Source organism: Onychomys torridus, chromosome 18 (genome assembly GCF_903995425.1).
Source record: "Onychomys torridus chromosome 18, mOncTor1.1, whole genome shotgun sequence".
NCBI classification, from domain to species: domain Eukaryota; kingdom Metazoa; phylum Chordata; class Mammalia; order Rodentia; family Cricetidae; genus Onychomys; species Onychomys torridus.
In genome coordinates this window covers 60,103,892-60,126,060 of record NC_050460.1, presented here as the reverse complement: position 1 = coordinate 60,126,060, position 22,169 = coordinate 60,103,892, and the positions used below count along the sequence as shown (strand labels likewise).

Below are 22,169 nucleotides of genomic sequence, written 5' to 3'. Positions count from 1 at the left end.
ACACACACACACACACACACACACACACACACACGAGTGCAGAGGCAGATGGGTGGCTTCATGGAATTTACTCTCATATTTCTTATCTTGAGGCCATTTTCCCATGCTTGCTTTAAGTTCAAAAAGGGCCAGAACAAAGTAAGGAAAGTGTGTTTTGCTACATAAATGACATTGTTAATGTACAAAGGACACCAACTCCCAAACTCCAAGTTTATATTTCACGATGTGATAGTTAATACTGACTCAACTTTATTCAGAAATAAAAGCAGCACCAAAACAGAGATCAAATGTCCAATGTCAAGTGAAATACTAGGTTCATCTAAGGGTTACCAAAACAAGCCTGGGTAGTGGGGGCGATAGTTACTAGAGAAAGATGTTGGCTATTACAGAAATGCTTCTGGGAAACACTGATCACATGGTAGACAGTGATCTAAATTCCCATTAGAGTGGCCCTATTGGTGTGGGCAGCCTCTCGGGCAGCAAGAAGCTCCTCTGAGAAAACTCTGGAAGAATTTCCAGGTGTTAAGAGGGGACCATCCTGGAGAACGCAACCTTTTTTGGTCATTGCTCTGGCAAGATGAACCATAACCAACTATTTAACAAGCATGGCCTTCCAGGATGGAAATGCAGGATGCTTACCCATCATGTCTATCTCTAATCAGCCAAGACCTGTGGTCTCTAACACGTGACATACAGCGACATCTAGTTGTGAGCACAGAAGGTAAAGAAGGCCCTGGAGAAGAAGGGCCACCGGCACTTTCACCAAGCCCCTGGTAGTCAAGCACACCTAAACACTGCAGTCCAGGGCACGGAGGTCTTCCAGGAGCTCCTGGGCAGCATTCTGCAGGTGGGAGTTGCGGCTCTTGGACATGGCCAGGATGCGCTGCAGGGGTAAGGAGCTCCGCAGCTCCAGGGCCGCCTTGGAGAAGACCTCTGGTTCTAGAACCACAGACTGGATGAGCCGTAAGGCATGAAGGCATACTTCTGCATCTGGATCTGGGGAGAGGAGACAATCCTGGTTAAAATCAAAGCCTCTTGAGGAAGCCACCCCTGAAGGGCTCTTTCGGAACGACAGGTCTGACAGCTGAGAAAGCTGTGGGCTAGTCCAGAAACAGAAGGCCTAGCTTGCTATTTTCATGACTGAACACAATTACCACCTTTTATAAACCGCCATCTTCAAATGTCATGATTACATAATGTAAAACACTAAACTAAAGCATAGAGAGATGGCTCAGCAGTTAAGAGCACTTGCTTCTTACAGATGACCTGGGTTCAATTCCCAGAACCCACATGGTGGTTTACAACTATCCATAACTCCAGCTACCAAGTGAGTTCCAGGAAAGGCGCAAAGCTACACAGAGAAACCCTGTCCCCAAAAACCAAAAAAAAAAAAAAAAAAAAAAAAAGGAAAGAAAAGAAAAAGGAAAAGAAACTCATTAAGGAGTTTGCTTTCTTTGTGGCAAAAGATAGCCACTGGGCAAAATAGTGCCCTTGCTTTGACTGCTTGACAGGATGTTGTATAAACTGGATATAAAAACCCATAGGAAAATGACCACTGAATTTTGCCAAAACAAGGCGAGATGGTCCTTCAGTTTCCTGCTTTATAGAGGAGACTGCCAGATATTATGCAGGACACAGGGAGAAGCAACTGAGAGACTCTAGGTCTATAGGCTGTAGATGGATGCCCCAACATTGCAGAAGAACTTTGGATGACTATCCAGGTTGCCAAACTGTCGCTGTCATTTCTAGAATTATACAAGTTGCTTACAATGCACTTCCTGTTTACTTAGGTAATATTATATACTTCTGGGGTCTTTGACGTAGTTGAAGACTAGATAGTTATAATTTTCCTTAGTTATGATAAAAGATGAATTAGATATAAAACTTTAGACTCACAAAAATAGGATACATGATAGGATATTTAATTTTGCCAAATACAAATTGACTAGATATTGTAACTGTAATTCTTGCTTGATAACTGTTTATTATATGTAATTTTACTATGTTAAAGTTAAAACATTCCTTTTTTATTACACAGAAAAGGGCAAGTGCTGTCTTTCTGTACATTATGAATATGTGTGTTGCTCTGATTGGTTGATAAATAAAGTTTTGTTTGGCCAATGGTGAGGCAGAATAAGATTAGGCAGTACATTCCAAATAGAGAGAGAGAAGAAAGAAGAGTAGAGCAGATGCCAGCCCAAAGCCCAAGGAGCAACAACTTTCAGCAGACCAGTAACACCACAGCCACGTGGCAACATATAGATTAATAGAAATCAGTTGCGTTAAGAGCTAGCTAACAAGAAGCCTGACCTACAGACCATACAGTTGGTAAATAATAGAGCCTCTGTATGTTTACTTGGGATCAAGTGGCTGTGGGCCACTGGTGGGAGAGATTCATCCTGACTGTGGGGGGGGGGGGTGGGGGGCACTGGGGCGGGAAGGACCAGGACCAGAGAAACTTATGGCTATATAGATACATAAATAGTTATAGTTACAATCTTCTCATATCTTAGCTAGAACCATGTACTAGAGTTAGAATCTTCAAGATAGGACAGCTATTGGCGTAATCTCAGTAATTTGCCATTTACTTATGTTCTGGACATTTCTGGACATTTAGCATGTCTTTCTTGTTTGAGGTTATTCTTGTTGGTTGTAGTTCCATTTTTGTTTATGTTATTACTCTTTGTTTTTCCTGGACAATACTTGATAATCATTCTTATTGTATATGGTTTGCATTAAGTTTAGAACCTTCTTATTTAGACAAAAAGGAAAATGTAGTGGTATTCGTCCTGCCCATGACCTTGAGCTATAAGGCCCAAAGGAGGCAGAGCTTCCTGCCATTGTACGTGACCTCTTAAAATGAGAGGGAGAAGGGTCACACTCCCAGTCAGATCAGAGGACTACTTCAGTTGTCTACTCTGTTCTATATTTGTGAGTGTATTTCCTCAATTTACCTTAATAAATTTCCCTAATACTCCTTAATCAGACTCCCATGGATTTATCGCTTTATCTTTATTTTTACTTATATGTGTATGTATATTCCATGTGTGTACAGGTGCCCATATAGGCCAGAAAAAGGTGTCAGATCCCCTGGAACAGCAGTGAAAGGCTGTTGTGAGCCACCTGATACATGAGTAATGGGAACTGAACTCAGGTTTTTTGCAAGAGCAGTAAGTACTCTTAATTGTTAAGCTATCTAACGGTTACATTAAAAGAAACAGTATGGGGTAGATGCCCTCTTATGGCCTCCATGGACACTACACACACACACACACACACACACACACACACACACACACAAGCAAACACATATACACACAGAAATAAAGACAAATTTTAAAAAAGTTTTTAGAAACCACATAAGCACAAGAGACAGAGAATGCTCTGTGTATGGAAGAAAGTCTCTAGATGCTTTCTGGAGATGAACATAAGAGTCAAAGGAGCCGGAGCCTCACCTGTAATGACAGTTCTGAGGAGACCAAGGCAGGACTGTCCTCTATACATATAATTTAGCACATAATTCTACCAGACTTTCAAAGAAGAGCTAATACCAATACTCCTCAAATTATACCACAAAACAGAAACAGAAGGAACATTGCCAAATTCATTTTATGAGGCCACAGTCACCCTGATATCCAAACCACACAAAGACTCAACAAAGAAAGAGAATTATAGAACAATACCCCTTATGAACACTGCTACAAAAATACTCAATAAAACTGAAAACTGAGTCCAAGAACACATTAAAAAAGATCACCCACCATGATTAAGTAGGCTTTATTCCAGAGCTGCAGGGATGGTTCAACATATGAAAATTTGTCTATGTAATCCGCCATATAAACAAACTGAAAGAAAAAACCCTGCATATCTCATTAGATGCTGAAAAAGCCTTTGAGAAAATGCAACACCCCTTCATGATCAAAGTCTTAGAAAGATCAGGGATACAAGGGACATACCTAAACATAATAAAGGCAATATAACAGTAAGCCAATAGCAACATCAAATTACATGGAAACTCAAAGTAATTCCACTAAAATCAGGAACAAGAAAAGGCTGTCTATTCTCTCCATATCTCTTCAATATAGTACTTGAAGTTCTTGCTAGAGCAATAAGACAACTAAAGGAGATCAAGGGGATAAAAATTGGAAAGAAGTCAAATTATCCCTATTTGCAGATAATATGACACTATACATAACTGACCCCCAAAATTCTACCAGGGAACTCCTACAATTGATAAACACGATAAACACCTTTAGTTAAGTGGCTGGATACAAGACTAACTAAAAAAAACAAACAAAAACCAGTAGCCTTCCTATACACAAATGATAAATGGGCTGAGAAAGAAATAAGGGAAACAACCCCCTTCACAATAGCCACAAACAACATAAAATACCTGGGGGTAACTCTAACCAAGCAAGTGAAAGACCTGTATGACAAGAATTTCAAGTCTTTGAAGAAAGAAATTACAGAAGATATCAGAAAATGGAAAGATCTCCCATGCTCATGGATCAGTAGGATTAACACAGTAAAAATGGCCACCTTACCAAAAAGCAATCTACAGATTCAATGCAATCCCCATCAAAATCCCAACACAACACTTTACAGACCTTGAAAGAACAATACTTAACATCATATAAAAAAAACCCCAACAAACCAAAAACCCCAAGATAGTTAAATCAATCAATTCTGTACAATAAAAGAACTTCTGGGGGTTGGGGATTTAGCTCAGTGGTAGAGCGCTTGCCTAGCAAGAGCAAGGCCCTGGGTTTGATCTTCAGCTCCACATACATAAACAAACAAATAAATAAATAAATAAATAAATAAATAAATAAATAAATAAATGAACGAACTTCTGGAAGTATCACCATGCCTGATTTCAAGCTCTACTACAGAGCTATAGTAATAAAAACCGCTTGGTATTGGCACAAAAACAGACACATTGATCAATGAAATCAAACTGAAGACCCAGACAAAGAAGCCAAAATTATACAATGGAAAAAATAAAGCATCTTCAACAAATGTCGCTGGTCTAACTGGATGTTAGCATGTAGAAGAACACAAATAGATCCATATCTATCACTCTGTACAAAACTCAAGACCAAGGGGATCAAAGACCTCAACATAAATCCAGATATATGAAACCTGATAGAAGATAAAGTGAGAAATAGCCTTGAACATATTGGCACAGGAGACAACTTCCTGAACTGAACACCAATACACACAGGTACGAAGATCAATAATTAATAAACAGGACTTCATGAAACTAAAAAGTAAGGCAAACTTCTGTAAGGCAAAGGACACCATGTATAGAACAAAATGGCAGCCTACAGAATGAAAAAAAAATCTTCACCAAACCTCCAACTGACGAAGGGCTAAATTCCAAAAACAACTCAAGAAACTAGTCATCAAAAAAAAAAAAAATCAAATAATCCAATTAAGAAATGGGGTACAGATCCAAACAAAGAATTCTTAGTAGAGGAATCTCAAATACTTAAAGAAATGTTCAACATCCTTGGCCATCAGGGAAATGCAAATCAAAATGACTCTGAGATTCCATCTTATACCTTGTCAGAATGGCTAAGATTAAAAACACAAGTGACAGCTCATGCTGTCGAGGATGTGGAGCAAGGGGAACATTCCTCCATTGCTGGTGGGAGTGCAAACTTGTACAGCCACTTTGGAGATCAATGTGGTGTTTTTTCAGAAAACTGGGAACCAATCTACCTCAAGACTCAGCTATAACCACTTTTGGGCATATACCCAGAGGATGATCCATCATACCACAAAGACATTTGTTCAACTATGTTCATAGCAGCTTTATTTGTAATAGTCAGGAACTGGAAACAACCTAGATGTCCCTTAACTAAAAAATGGATAAAGAAAATGTGGTACAATTACATAATGGAGTATTACTCAGCTGTTAAAAAAAATGACTATTGTTGGGTGTGGTGGCCAACACCTTTAATCCCAGCACTCTGGGAGGCAGAAGCAGCAGAATCTCTGTGAATTCAAGGCCAGCTTGGTCTACAAAGCAAGTTCCAAGACAGCCAGGGCTGGAGAAACCCTGTCTCAAAAAACAAAAAATAAAAAACTAGACTTTATGAAATTTGCAAGCAATTAGATAGAACTAGAAAAAAATCATCCTGAGGTAACCCAGACCCTTTGAGACAAACATGGTATGTACTCTAGTCTAAGTGGATATTAGCTATAAAACAGTAAAGGATAACCATCTCCAATCTGCAGACCCAGAGAAGTCAAGTAACAAGGAGGGCTAAAGGGGGGACACTTGGATCTCCTTGGGGAAGGGGAAATAGATTTCGAAGGTAGACTTGGGGAGCGTGGGAATGAGAACAGGAGAGATTAGGTGGGGGGACACGGAGGGGAAGAGTATTGGAAGAGACAACTGGAAAGGGGAGCTATTTCAGGGTGAAGTAGAAACCTAGTGCAATGGACACTCCCAGGAATCTGCAAGGATGACCCCAACTAAGACTCCTAGCAATAGGGAATATGTAGCTTGAACTGGCCATCTCCTGTAACCAGGCAAGATTTCCAGTAGAGAGATTGGGACACCAACCCAGCCACATAACCTTTGACCTACAATTTGTCCTGCCTACCAGATGTGCTGGGGTAAAGTAGGGGCACAGAAATCGTGGGAGTGGCCAACCAATGACTGGTCCAGCCTGAAACCCATTCCATGAGAGGGAGTCCATCCCTAACACTGCCTGGGGCACCAGGACCCAAAGGGAGCATAGCCTAGAGACCTAGGATAAAACCAAACGTAACTGGTCAAAAAAAAAAAAAAAAAAAAGTCAATGTAATGAAGTCTAATGATACTCTGCTACACTCATAGATTGGTGCCTAGCCCAGTAGTCATCGGAGAGGCTTCACCCAGCAACTGATGGAAAGAGACGCAGACCTACAGCCAAACATTAGGAGGAATTCGGGGAATTCTGTGGAAGAGGGGGAGGAAGGGTTGTAGGAGCCAGAGGGGTCAAGGACACCATAAGGAAACCCACAAAATCAACTAATCTGTGGCACTTAAGAGATCACATTGAATCAACAGCCAGGGAGCCTGCATGGGGTTGACTTAGGCCCTATACATACATGACAGTTGTGCAACTTGATCTTCTTGAGGGACTCCTAATAGTGGGAGCAGGGGCTGCTTCTAACTCTGTTACCTGCTTTTAGGACCCCTTCTTCCTCCTGGGTAGCTTTGTACAGCCTTAATACAAGGGGAGGTATCTAGTCTTACTGTAACTTGGTATGCCATGTTTGGTTGATATCCATGGAAGGCCTGCCCTTCTCTGAATAGAAATGGAAGAGGAATGGATGTGGGTGGGCAGAAGGAAGATGCAGGGAAGGGACTGGGAGGAGAGGAGGGAGGGGAAACTGAGGTCTGAATGTTAAAATAATAAATCATTTAAAAAATTTAAAATAATAAAAAAGAACACACGAAAATAATGGTAATAATAAAGAAAATTATGCAAAATGAAAAAAATTATTAGCCAAAATAAGAAACTAGAAGACAAGGAAATAATATAAGACTCAGGAAATAATAGCATCTATAATAATGCAAAAGATGAATGTTAATCTGACTCAAGCTATGACTGTTCTGGGATGGTGGAATGATGGAAGACTCTCTTCTATTGTTGTTACCAGAAGTCAACAAGCAATGCTGAGATTAAGTTTCTCAGGAAGGCTGTCACAGGGAAAGCCGGAGAAGCCTAGCCCCAGTACCAAGTAAGAAGCAAGCAGCAGTGTCCACAGGGCATAGGAGAGGGACCAGCAGGGCTCTAATATGGAAATAATAAATGAATTTGCACAAAGCTTTTAAATAAAATATGAATTAATTTAATGAGAACCCTATTTCTATGCATATATTCTGTATATTAGATTTCATATTCCAAATCACATGCAAATTAACTTAATTGAGAATATGCAATGAATGTGTAATAAAAAATTCTTCACAATCACAAAAAAAATCATCTCTGTCTATATATTAGTAATAGTTTACGATCCTTTTTCAACTATCCAGTGTGTTTAACAACTAAAACTTATCCTAAAGGAATCCAGCAGGCCTTGCCCCTCCTCTGAGACAAGGCCATGTGCTTCAACGGAAACCATACTCATTCCCACCAGGACTTCCAGACAATGGCCACGCTCTCAGGGAACACATGTGCAATCATCCTCCTCTGGGATCACTGGCCACTTTCACGACACCATGGATACCTAAGAACACAGTCTGATCCAGCAGCAGCCTGAGCCTTGTGCTTCCAAACTTTAGAGAACAGGGGGAAAAGGTAATGAGTCATCCTCCAGAGCCCCAATTCATGTCCAGATCCTGCCTGCCATTTGCTTCCTTTCAAAAGACTCCAGGGATCGGCTGCTGTTGCCACATTCCTGCCCTGCCTCACACTGCTCCTTTACCTTCCAGTCACAATGCCATCTCTTCTTTCCCTCAGGTGGCACCTCAAGGTCACCACTGCTTTCCACATTGCTGCTGCTCAGTTCTTATTCAGTGCGGACATGGCTAACCTCCACTCCCAAATCTCCTGGAAGATGATCAGGAAGATTGTTCCACGGCTTCTGCAGCATGTCTTCCTCAACGGTCTTTTTCCATGCACTTGCCTTTCCCGGTGTCCTTCTCTCCCCTTTTCTCCTTAGGTGACCTCACCCATGACAAGTCTTCAAATCCCACATGCTTACCAGTGATGCTCAACTTCTCTAACCTTCTGCTCTCTGAATTCTGAACTTCCTATTTACAAACCTGCTGGAAAGCTCACCTTGGGCACCTGATACCACATCTGCTTGAACAACATCAAATTCCAACTCACAGTTCCCCATGCTCCTCCCCAGACACCCACAGACAGAGAGGTGGGTATTGACTCTCTCAACCATCAGATGTGTTGCCTGTTCTTCCTCCCAGCACACCCTAGAGCCCAATTTGACCACGCCCCAGACGGAGCTCCCTAGCCCACTGAGCTGCAAAGGCCTTCTCAGTTAACACTTCCACTCCTGCATCTTCCTGTGGCAAGAATGATACTTTCTAAATGGAACTCAAGCACAGCCTTATGGATGGCAGGAGAAGCCTTGACCAACCAGCTCTACTGCTTCCCCACAGTTGCCCTCATGTTGTGTGGTGCCCTTTATAAACACTAGGAGAACTGGCTTGCCTTTGCTTTCCCCAATATGCCTCTGTCCTTTCACCCAGTACACCCTTCCCCTATTTCAAATGCCCTTCCCCTCAAGTTCAGCTGAGCAGTTTCATCAGTGACATGCACAGCACCTGAAACTATCCCTCCATCTTCACAACAAAATCAATGACCTTTTAGTCCATCACTGTGAAATCTGCAGTCAGTGAAATCTACTGCCCTGGAAAACAAACAGCTGGGGCCCTGGGCCCTCCTGGGCGGGGGGTGTCTTAGGACTGGGTTTGCACAGGGATCTGGCAGCTGTGACAGGGAAAGGAAGGATTCCTATCATGCAGCATGCTCTGAGTACTCTACATAGCAAAGCTGGGTTCTCAGGAAAAGATTTCAGGGCCTGAGGAAAGGGCATCCCTGACTCACCTAGAGGAGAAATTGGTGACAGTCACAGCCCACAGACACATGCCACTAAGGCTGAGATTTTGTCTTTAGACAGAACATTTCTGCTCCTCCCCCACACTGTACTTCACACCAATAGCAACTCCAAGGTACAGTAACATGGGTGTCTACAGCTGAAAGAACTGACAGACACAGATCCCTTCTCAGGTACAAGTCCCAGGAAACCCAAAAGGCAACAGGAGAAGAAACAAGAGCCCAACATTAGGCTCAGCTAAATCCCAGCTAGATAAACAGAAAATCTCAATGTAAGGGCCTATTTCTCAGTTCCTGTTACCCAATAAAGCATGCCTGCCCCACACAAAAGCTGTCAGAATCAAAACAGAGTACTCTGCTGAGCTGTCAATCTCAAACCAAAATAATCAATGAAGCTTGGATGGTATGAAGGAGGAGGTCTCATGATGGTGTGCCTAATGGCAAGAGCCATTCACAACAGACTGCTGAGACCAGTTTTGCACTGAGGTCACTGTAGCCTTGCCCAGAAAGTAATTCTACAAGAACAGCCTGCCAGCAGTATGCTGAACATTGGATTGTCGTCACTGTATTGATCCTTGTAGCCATGGAGTATTGTTTCACAAGATCTTATGTAATCTTCACTTTACTTTTGAAAACTTCCCCTTGTTTCAGCTCTTTAATATGCCACAGTTTACTAGGACACACCTGTTCCCATTGCAATCCTCTGCTAGTCTCAAATAAATGTCATTATTCAGGAGCATTGCTCTGTTACTTACTAACCAGCTTTTAACTAAAACTTTACATGGCATATTAAGAAGAAAAAGAAGGGGCTGGAGAGATGGCTCAGCCACTGAGAGCACTTACTGCTCTTGCAGAGGACCTGGGTTGAGTTCCCAACACCACATGGCAGCTCACAACTACATGCAGTTCCAGAGAATCAGATGCCCTCTTTTCTAAGTGTAGGATGTGCATAGACATACATACAGGCAAAAACCCATGAAACAAAATAAAACAAATAATAACAAATAAAGTAAAACAATTCTTTAAAAAGAAGAGGAGGTGTGAGGAAAGACTGAGCATCAGATACAGATGCAGACACAGCACAGGGAATTTATATAGCTGACTAATTTGCTCAGGGCATCTCTGGCTGCCACAGCAATACCACACAGAAAGAAGAGTGTAAACAAAAGAAAGTTGTTCATCACAGTCCTGGAGGCTGAAGTCAGAGAGGTGGGTGCCAGCAGCTGGCTCCTCCTTTAGGCCTCTCCTTAGTGTGCAGCCGGCATCTTTTCCCTGCGTCCTCATACGGCCGGCCATCTGCATCTGTTCTTTTCCAGGAACAGCAGTCAGACTGGACAGAGGACTACCACAGTGAAATAATTAACCTAATTAACTCTGAAAGACCCTGTCTCCAAGTACAGTGACCTTCTCCAATCAGGGCTTCAGCTTATAAACTTCGTAGAATGAAATTCAGACCATGGCAGACTATAATAGAAAAAGTTGAGAGCCAGGTGTGGTGGCACACATCTTTAATCCCAGCACTTGGGCGGCACAGACAGGCAGATCTCTGTGAGTTTGAGGCCAGCCTGGTTTATAGAGTGAGTTCCAGGACAGGCAGGACTGTTACACCAGAGAAACCCTGCCCCGAGAAATAAAACACAACAAAACAAAAGTTGAAAACAGATGGATTTAAACAAAGATGGAAACTCCAAGAATGGATCAAATATCACATCATCTCCTTTCTTGCTCACCAACCATCTATCTTCATTCCCTAAAACTTATATGACTTTTTCTCATCTCTGTGACAAAATATCTAACAGAAACAAACTGAAGAAAGATTCCTTTTGACTTGTGGTTTTGGAAAGTCTAGTTCATGGTTGCATGGCTTTGTGTGCTTGGGCAGAGCATCGTGCTAATGGGAGCATGTAGTGGAGGGCTTTTTAACCTCATGGTGTACGGAGTAGAGAGAGGGGAAGAGGCCAAGGACAAGACACTTCCCAGGAACCTTGTGACCTACTTCTGCCAGCTAGGCCTCTCCACCAAAATTCCCAGACCCTCTTAAAACAGCACCAGCAGCCAGGGACCATGGGGCACAGGGGACAGCGTTCACATTTGGTGCACACCACTTCTACAAAGGAGCTTCTCTCTTTTCCCACCAGACTGAAAGCTTCATAAGAGCAGGGCTTCGGCTGTCCTGCCAGTGCTTAAGAGTATCCATCGCATGTGCAATAGTCAGAGTAAGGCTCATTTACCCTGTAAGGAAAGAGACTCTTACAGTGGATAAGGCTACTGTAACAGAAATACAAAGAAATTAGAGGATGAACAAAATAACTAGGTATTGGGTCCAAATGGCAGTGCTGCTGACAACGTCCTGAATGACAGTCAGGACTCAGCTCAGGCTGAACTCTGACAAGGTCAACAGAAGGATTGTTATCGGATAAACAAAAGCCTAAACTCAACATTCCTCAGAAACCTTGTAAAGTGGGTTTCTGTCTGTCAGAAGAGGCCATCACTTCCCTTATCCTCCCTTTCCAGCTAACCGCCTCCAGCAGGGGCATCTAGTTCCTGATTAACTCAAACAAGCCTGCAACAGATTAAAGTGCCCAAGCCAGTTCCCAGGCTGTTCTGGCCCACACCACACCTCCCTTTACTCTAACTTCCAGGCTGTTCTGGTTTACACGCCTCTCCACCCCCCTGCTACCTGTCCCCTTAAAACTGTCAAGGCTCCTCCCACTTTTTTTTGCTGTTCTCCCCTGAGATGGCCCTGGCTGTTTGATTCCCCAGTAAGCCTTTCTTTCTACCTATGGAATGGTCTAGCTGTTGGTTTTACTGCGCCCTTGCTTACTCTAGGCATGCTAAAGAGATGGCTTGTGTGGACACCACAAAAGATAAAACATACTACTTAAGTAATGTGACAAACGCAGCCAATGGTGAGCCAATAGGAATAAGCTCATAATAGCACTGTAAGAGCTCAGTCACTGTGACAATATTTGAGGGGAGACAGATTATGGAGGGAAAATATCATAAACTATGTAGATAGGGAGTAACACAGAACTCAGTGCAATCAGGCAAACCTGGAGCTTAGAGACAGGCGAGGCATGTGAATGACAGGTGGGGATCCTTTGTCACTGAAGATGAAGATAGGATTATTTCACAAGGGTCTAAACAGGCCTCTCCCTGTCTCCCAGAACTCCTCTGAGTCTAACCACCAGGCAGAAGTTAATGGTGTTAGAGTGTAGGTCATCTATGGATGGCTTTTAGAAGTAAGGCCTTGGGGAAGTGATTCAATCATTAGGATGGAATCCAGAGACGGACCCTGGGAGTTTCATTAGAAGAGACAGACACACAGACACAAAAATTATGAGATACAGGGAGAACAGCAAAAAAAGTGGGAGGAGCCACCACAGCTTAATTTAGCTCAGGGGTCCCTCATAGAGCTGATAGGACACTGAACCTCAAACCCATGAACCAGAATAAGCATTTTTTTTTTTTCTTTACAAATCAGCCTGCCTTGGATATTTAAGTGTAGTGACAGACCAATACAATGGTTTTAAAGCAGCCACCATAAAAGTTCCTCAGTGAACAAAGGTGTAAAGTTTAAGAAATAATCTCAGCAAATAAACAGAAGGTATCCAGAGTAACAAAAGGAGAAGCTGGAACTGAAAACATAGTTACTGAAATAAAGGTATGTTTGGGTGGAGAGAGAATAAAAGGGACAGATCGAGAAAACCAGGCGGCCAGGGAGACAGCTCAGTGGGTAAAGGAGCTAGCCTGACAAGCCCAGTTTGATCCCCAGAACCCACATCAAAAGCTGGATGTGGTAGTTCACACCTTCAGGGTGGGACATGGGTGCCTGTGTGCCCACACACAGAAAAACAAATGAAAAAGACCAGTGAGGGGTGGGGGTGGGAGAGACAGGAAAATGGAAAGGAGCCAATGTGAGTTAGCAAGAGAAAGACGATGTTAAAACATAAAGGGAACTGGTGAGATAAAATGTTCATCTCACTGAATACAACAAGAGAAGTGACCCCCCCCCCCCCCATGTAGTGACACTGGGCTTCTCAGAGGAAGTGATGCTGCACTTCCCACAAATTGAACAAAAGAGAACTGTCAGTTCTAAATAACTGTTTCCAGGGGAACAGTCTTAATAAGAAGGAGAGCTCTAGTCATGCTCAGGTAAGGGAAAACTGGGTTCCTCGCCTGAAGGCCCACTCTAAAAGAATGCCTAGATCACACAAAAACTTGTGTAGGCAGCATGGTTCACAGCAAATGACCCAAGTGCCCATCAAACAATGGTGGACATCCATACTGTTGACATTATGTAGCCATAAAAAGGAATAAAGCACTGACCCATACACATTATAACATGAGTAAACTTTGAAAATGCCAGTGAAAGAACATCAGGGGAAAACCCATCTGATGTGGGTTAACAAAGCAGGCAGTAAATTCCACCAGAGCTAACTTCCTGGTTCCTGTAACTATCTTGCCACTGTGTAACTCACTAACACTCATGTGAAGCTAATATTGGTTGGCAGTTTGATTACATTTGGAATCAACTAAAACTCAAATTTCAAGGGCATGCCTGTGAGGGATTTTCTAGATCAGATGGTTTGAAGTGGGAAGACCCGGCCTAAATCTGGGCCACACCTTTTATTGGCAGCCCACATAAAAGGACATGGAAGAATGAAGCTTTTGCTTTTGTCTACTTGCCCCATTCTTAATGGCAAACTCATCTACCCTATTGTTGCAGGTGGTATTAAATCCAACTTCTTGCTGGGATGATGGCACACATCTTTAATCCCAGCAATTAGAAGCAGAGACAGGTGGATATCTGAGTTCCAGGCCAGTATGGTCTACAGAGCGAGTTCCAAGACATCCAGGACTACACAAAGAAACCCTGTCTCAAACAAACAATCCAACTTCTTTAGGAACCCAATGTAGACTGAAAACGAGCAGCTATCCAGATATTCTCCCAGACTCCAGCACCAGATTGGGATTGCAGAGACATCCAGTCTCTTGGACTGAACAACTTCCAGATTCTTGGCCTTTCTCTCTATCATAAGGCAGCCATTGTTGGAACTATCCAAACTACAGTTTCTAAACCAGTTTAGTGTCTGTCTGTCTGTCTGTCTGTCTGTCTGTCTGTCTCTCTCTCTCTCTCTCTCTCTCTCTCTCTCTCTCTCTCTCTCTCACACACACACACACACACACACACACACACACACTCATTCATTCTATTAGCTCTGCCCCTCTAGCAAGCCCTGACTAATAAAACTAGACTTGCAAGTTTTCTAGAACTCTAAGCAATGAAACAGGAATAGAGTGGTGGGAGGAAGGAGGAATCTTGGGCAAGAGAAAGAGAAGCTGTGCTGTAATGAGGAGGGAAAGGCTGGCAAAACTTTATGGGGCTGGTGAGAGTTGCTGCCCATGGACAAGGATTAGTGGTGTGTATAGTGTGGACTTCAGCAGTTAATTACAGTTTTCTCGTATGGTTTCACTGAAGCAAGATTAGAGCCTACAGACGATGACCAAGTTCTGACACTCACTTCCCCTCATCCCCTTTCTTCAGTCAGTCAACCTGTCAGCAACTGAAGTTCTTATCTGCTTTGTGGATGAGTTTTCATCTGCTCTTAAAAACTGTGTAAATGGTTTCTATAGTTATGAACAAAATTGCTGAGAAAATATTTAAAGAGAAGAACCACTGAGTTTGCTCATGGATTCAGAGGTTTCAGTCCATTATCCTTGGCTCTGTTGATTCTGGGCTTCTGGTGAGGCAGAGCATCATGATGTCAGGAGTACGTGGCAACAGTTACTCACTTCACAGTAGACAGAAAGCAAGGGATGAAAAAATACCATCCCGCAAAACACACTTTCAATGTTCCACTTTCTTCAGCTGATCCCTACCCCCAGAAGTTTCTAGAATCTTCCCCAAAACAGTGCTACTGACTGGGGATGGTTCTTTTAACACCTAAGGTCTTCATAAAGGCATTTCACATGTTATGATTCTGCCCTTGGGACCCAAAGGCTCATGTCCATCACAACACAAAATACCTTCAGTCCATCTCTAAGAACCAACATGGTCTTAACAGTTCTAATACTATTCAGAAAGCTCAGTTCAACATCTCCTGAGACCCAAGATGCAAAGCACCAAGTGAACAGCCTATTCCAGATGAGGAGGAAGAATGTATAGAAAGGAGGGACTGACCAAAGACTGAAATCAGGAAGGGAAATGGTAAGTCCTATAGCTTCTATGTCTACCATCTAGAGCAAGTGATGATGGAATGTGGACCTCAAAAATCTTGAGGCACCATACCCCTATGGCCTTGCCATTCACAGCCTACACAGTCTCTCCTGAGGGCTGGGTCACCTCATTACCTGCAGCTTTCTTTCCCTGGCTCCTCTAACTTCTTAAGGTCTCCATTTCATGTTTACACTCCCATCCTCTCACGAGCTTCTTGTGAGGATTCCAACTGTGCTACATATTACCTGGACTCCTAGGTTTTCCTTTGAAATCTGGTGGATACCTCCATGAGCCCATAACTCTTGCATTCTGCTTGCCTGCAAAGTCGGCATCAGGTGGATAACAAGGCTGCCACTGGTTCAAATAGTAACCATGCTCCCTTTGAACCACAGTTGCAGCAGCTTGTGAGAGCCCGCCACTGGATGGCTGAGGGGAAACACTTTTCTAAGTGATGGTACTCCAAAAGGGTGTCTCAGAGGCACTGTCTTCTGGAGGGAAAATCTCAAGTGAATTCATTTTTTCATGCCCTTGAGCCTGCCACAGCTAGGACTAACCCAATTTCTGAGACAACATCAAGTCATCTTTCCTATCGTCCCTGTGAAAAGGAACTTTATAAAGGGCAATAGTCTCTTTTAACACCCTTACTCACCTCAGGCCCAACTTTAAATTTGCTTCTCTGGCCAAACGCTTTTCAGATCTTTCTGCTCTCTCTTTCACCCCTAATTCTCATTGCAATTTGCTTATGAGCAGTCAGCAAAGCTCTTGATACACCCTAGCCACTTTGAAACCTCGTTAGTCTGTCACCTGTGAAATTAGCTTACTCTAAGTCTTAGGGCATGGACAAAGCACAGACAAGTTCCATACCACAACGAACATGAGTGGCATCTGGTCCAATCGCTAACACAGTCTTTATTTCCACTGGAAGCTTCAGAGCACAAGGCTCTACAGCTTAGCATTCCTGTGGACTAATGCTGGTCCTCTGCGTTCTGTTGAGAGCATTCTAGTGTCTCTCTAGCCTCATCCCTCCTGCACACCAGCTGTATAGGCTGAGAAGCATAGGTAAGGTTTATCATAGGCAAAGGTTCCACCCCAGCACCAGCTTTCATTTTTCTGTAGCTGTGATTAAAATGCTTGAAAGAACAACTTAAAGGATGGACTTTTGTTCACAATTCCAGTCCACAGTTCATGGTTGATTCTGTGCCTGTGGTGAGGCTGTGTGAGCATATGGTTCCTATTTCCCTGGGCATGGGAGGAGGGGGTTGTGGGATACAGAACAAGGTATAGCCCCTAGGAACTCAACCCTAAAGATACTTTCTCCACTTATGTCCCACCTCCTAAAGTTTCCAGAACCTCCCAAAGAAGTGCGACCAGCTGGGAACTAAGCCTTTAATACATGAGCCTTAGGGGGAAATACTTTATGTCCCTATGGTAACACCCAAAGAACACAAAACGAAACAAGCTGCTTTATTACAAAAGCCCAAACAATCAAAGTATGAAGAAACTTCTGCTTGTGTGTTTTTCCTCTGGTTCCTCAATGTGTATCATCCCCCACTCCATCCTCTGTATCAGAGGGGCTATTTTCTCTACACGGTCCTTTCAAGAATCTCCTGACATGGGACAGGTTCCCTGTTGGTATTTCCAGTGTCTAAAGCATGTGGGGGTGTGAGGGCAGAGCATGGGGCCAAGAACATGAGTCAGCAATCTGGGGCAAATATGGCAGGAGGGCACTGACAACTGTGGCATGATTTTAGCATCTTACACAAAAGTGCCCATAGCAAAGACACTGGTGCCTCTGATGAGAATGGTGCTGTCTTGGTCACTACTGTCACCAGCTCCAGCAGCATCAGTTAGAAGACAAAAGGTTTTTATCTTGTCCTGGCACATTCCCATGTCCCTTTTTCTGCCTCCCTGCCCACCATGGTGAAGAAGCTCATTTGCCATGTCCTTACTTCTGTGCTGCTCTGCCCCAGCACACAAAGCTAAGGAAAACAAATCCTCTTCCATCTTTTTCAGATGGCCCTCCCAACCAATGGGAGTATGCTACCCTAGAGAGAAGCAACACAGAGGACTACTCCCAGGGCTGAGGACATGGCTCAGTGGTTAAGAGCTCTTGAGGCTCTTGCAGAAAGCCTGAGTTCAGTCCCCAGCACCACGTCAGGCAGCTCGAAACTGCCTGAAACTTCAGCTCTGAAAGGGAGCCACTTTTTGAAAAGAAAACCCATGTTCACAAACCAAACAAAACGAATCGTCTTAGTAATCATTAATAAAAACAAATTACAGCAAATGCTAGAGGATGTGGGGGAAAAGGAATCCTTATTTATTTGCTGGGAGTGTGAACTGATATAGCCATTATAGAAAGCATCGTGGAAGTTCCTAGAAAGGGAGGGAGGGGGATTTCTATATCACCTGGCTGTATCCCTTTTAGCACATATCCAAAGGGCTCTAGTCCTTCTACAGGAATGCTTACTTATACATGCTTATTGCTGCTCTATTCACAATAGCAGAGAAATGGAATCAGCTACATGTCTAACAACTGCTGAATAGATAATGAAAATAAGGTACATATGAGGCCAGCAAGATGGCTTGTGAGTAAAGGCACTCACTCCCCTTGAAGCCTGAAGACCTGAGTTTGATCCCTGTGACCTACATATTAAAGGAGAGAAACAACTCACATAATTTGTCCTCTAGCCTCCTCATATGCACCATGTCCATGTGTATACATGTAAACATGTGCATTAATAAATAAATGCAATAAAAATATCTAAAGAAAAATAAAGATTAAAATGTGGTATACATATACAGTGGAATTTTATTTATCCAAAAAGAAAAATGAAATTTGCAGGAAAATGATTGTGGGGAACAATTTGTATTCAAGCCATAACAAAACCTTACCCTGTCTCAGCTGAGAGCTGATGAGAGAAGAAACCATACTGAGGATGCAGGAGGCCCTAGGCTCTGTCTCCAGTCTTCTTCTCCTAGCCCCTCTGCCATGTGACCTTCTGCCCAGCTATAAGTCCTTTCTGTATAACAGTGATTCCCAAGGTTACATCTTCTGGAGCACCAGTACCTTCCCGACTTTCAGTTCATACACCCAGCTATGGGAACAGCTAGCTGATGTCTTGGACTTAAATGAAGCAATCTAAAATCCTGGTTCTTTCCTGCTCCTTATAACAGCATTACCATTCCCGCTGGCCCAAGCATGTGGTATTGAACGAACTCCCTTTGTTCTTCTGGATCACTCCCCAAGCTCTAGGCCACACTGGCCCTCTCGCCTTACAAGGTCCCTGTGACTCCTCTTAGTTCCCTCGCAGGAGTCAGAACCAGCTCTAGCCAAGGCCTCCTCTGTTCAGAGTATTGCCTGAGTCTTTACAGGCAAGTTGGTCCATCAGTCCCTCTGGGCACCCTCTCCTGATACTACTCTCTGCAGCTACACTGGCCTACAGTCACTCCTAAAATGCCCACTGCTGCTCAGGTCCTCGCCAGTGTCCACCCATCATCCTATTCCTCGGCTCATAGCCCTCTACATGGTTTGTTCCACTCAAACACAAAGATGAGCAGCTTCGTGTCTTTCTCTAGCCCACTTCCATTTTTTCTCGTCACTGTATGATAAACATTTCCTGTTTGTCTACTGTCAAACCTCAGGATATGAATTCCTGAGGGAAAAGCTCAGTTTTGCTCACTTAGAATACTGCAGTAATAGGTGGGGCTGGCCCCTCTGAGTGCCACCCTGACAAGAGCCACCCACAGCAAGACTCGCCACAGTGCTAGTAAAGCAATGGAGACTCTCACTTTACTCTGGGAGAGACAGGAAACATGACCCAGAATGCTAGCTCTCTCACCAAGCCAGCAACTTTCAGGGTAGCAGCACAGGTATCAACCAATGACAGATCAGTCATACAACAGTGAGATTCCCTAAGAAATATAAAACAAGGGAATGTGGAAACGGTTCCCAGTGAGTGGTTTCAAGAAGGATTGTGATGGTCTGGGAAGATAACAAAGCAAATCATTTAGACACTTAGGAGACATGCTGGTAAAACCAGCTATTTTATATTTTTAATGTTTTCTTTCCCAAATTCCAAACAACACTATTCTTCACACGTTAGAGTAAATTAAAACCATTTTATGATGGAATGTAGCCTCCCGACTTACTCCACAAGCAGTGCTTTCTGCTTCTAAATCACACTCTAGCAACAGATTCCTCATTTCTCTCCCACAAATCCCTACTTTTCAAGTGATACTGCAGTTAGCAGATCACACGGAAGGCAGTGGAAGAGGGGCTGCTTAGCCAACTAGGCAGAGAGACAAGGCTGCTCTTCCAAACACACTGGCGTGGCAGGTGGCTCCATTGTGATGCACGTGCAGAGCCTGAGTCCCACTCCAACACATGCAAGGCACATTGAAGTGGGCAGAAATGCCATGGGAACAGAGCTCTCAGGATGGTATGCCATCTATTAAAGTGGCAGCAGCATGTAATTTTCACATTTCACAATAGATGTAGGTTTCACTAATGAATTCAGCCTGGTACAGAAAAATACACCAGCTCAGGCAGAGGGACCAGGACAAGAATGGTGCCTCCTGGGTAGGCAGAGCAGGGAAAGCAGTGTTCCTGTTCGCTGAGTTGGCTTCCTAGTAGGAAAAAGGAGAAGTTCCTCTCAGTTTCTTTCTTCACACAGCCTGATGGATCATGCTGGGACAGGGTGTCAGGCACCAGCAGGATTCTGTGGGGAGAGGCCTTTAACACACTCCCTGGCTACTGTGCTCCTTCTGGTCCTGGACCTTATGGAATAGGGAAGGCATCTGAGCTAAGAGGCAAGCTTCATTGCTGCTTGGCAGTGGACATGATGAGAGGAACCACCTCAAGCTTCTGGTGCTTTGGCTTCACGCCACAGTGGACTGCTTCAACTGCAGAGAATAAACCTTTCCCCTTAAGCTGTGTTTGTCAGAATGCTGTGTCACAGCAAAAGGAAAAGAAACCAAGACAGGATGATAACAGCAGCAGAAGGCCAGAAGTCCACATCTGTAAGCTTCCTGATTTCCGATGGGTGTAACAGCATCAGCATGTGGCTAGAATACATTAAACAGACTATTTCCTAACCCACCCAAACAGAAAAAACTAAAGCCAATAAGCCAACAATGGAGAGACAAAGAATTACTACTGTTAGCCACTACTAAATTAATCCAGAAGAGAACAGGAATTTAATGGAGTAAGGAACAAAAAACAGGGTAAGTGGAACATAAGCCAGACCTACTGAAACAAGCCTATATCTCACGATATTTAGAAGGCTGAGGCAGGAAGATCACAAGTTCAAGGCCAACTATACAACTTAGTAAGATCCTGATTCTAGTTATTAAATGTTTTAAAGATTTGGGGAGCTGGGCAGTGGTGGTGCATGCCTTTAATCCCAACACTCTGCTGTGGAACAATCTTTGTATACTATAAATATGTATTGCTCTCATTGAAAATAATAAAGTCTTTAAAAAGGGTGTAAAGTAATATATAAGAAAAAAGCCACACAAAGATGTGAAATACACAGAGAGTCTGCATCCTGTATGTTATTATGTTTTAATTATTTTTTTGGCTGCTAAGAGACATTAGATCATGAAAGCTGCTAGATTAAACTAACCTATATATTTTAAAAATAATTTCAATTCTGTAGGCTGTCGCTTTATCTTGTTGACTGTGTCCTTTGCTCTACACAAGCTTCTCAGTTTCAACAGGTCCCATTGATTGTTTCTCTCAGTGTCTGTGCTACTGGTGTTATATTTAGGAAGTGATCTCCTATGCCAAAGCATTCAAGACTACTTCCTACTTTCTCTTCTATCAGGTTCAGAGTAACTGGATTTATGTTGAAGTCTTTGATCCACTTGGACTTAAGTTTTGTGCATGGTGACAGATATGCAGCCTTTTACATGTTATGCCAGCACATGGATTGCCATGGGATAATGCTCTTGTACACTGTAAAGATGTGTCACTCAAATTGGTTTAATAAAATGCTGATTTATTGGTAGCCAGGTAGCCAGGCAGGAAGTATAGGTGGGGTGAGAAGACTAGGAGAATTCTGGAAAGAGGAAGGGCAGAGTCAGGAGTCACCAGCCAGACACAGGAAGCAAGATGAGAATGCATATTAAGAAAAGGTACCAGGGTTGGGGATTTGGCTCAGAGGTAGAGCGCTTGCCTAGTGCAAGGCCCTGGGTTCGATCCTCAGCTCAAAAAAAAAAAAAAAAGAAAGAAAGAAAGAAAAGACACCAAGTCACGTGGCTAAACATAAATAAGAATTATGGGTTAATTTAAATGTAAGAGGTAGTTCGTAATAAGCCTGAGCTACCGTCTGAGCATTATAAGTAATATTAAGCCTCAGATTCACTTATTT

The 22,169-nt window shown here is 43.2% G+C and overlaps 1 protein-coding gene across 1 annotated transcript in view; it reads right to left on the bottom strand.

The window, feature by feature from the left end:
* Positions 1–226: 226 nt before the first annotated feature.
* The window catches only part of LOC118569968 (heat shock transcription factor 2 binding protein), an 85,632-nt gene continuing 63,689 nt past the window's right edge, over positions 227–22,169 (bottom strand). Inside the window, exon 9 of the mRNA XM_036168282.1 lies at positions 227–996. Within this exon, the coding sequence (XP_036024175.1) occupies positions 788–996 (209 nt within the window). The 3' untranslated portion in view covers positions 227–787. The remainder of the gene's footprint in view (positions 997–22,169) is intronic.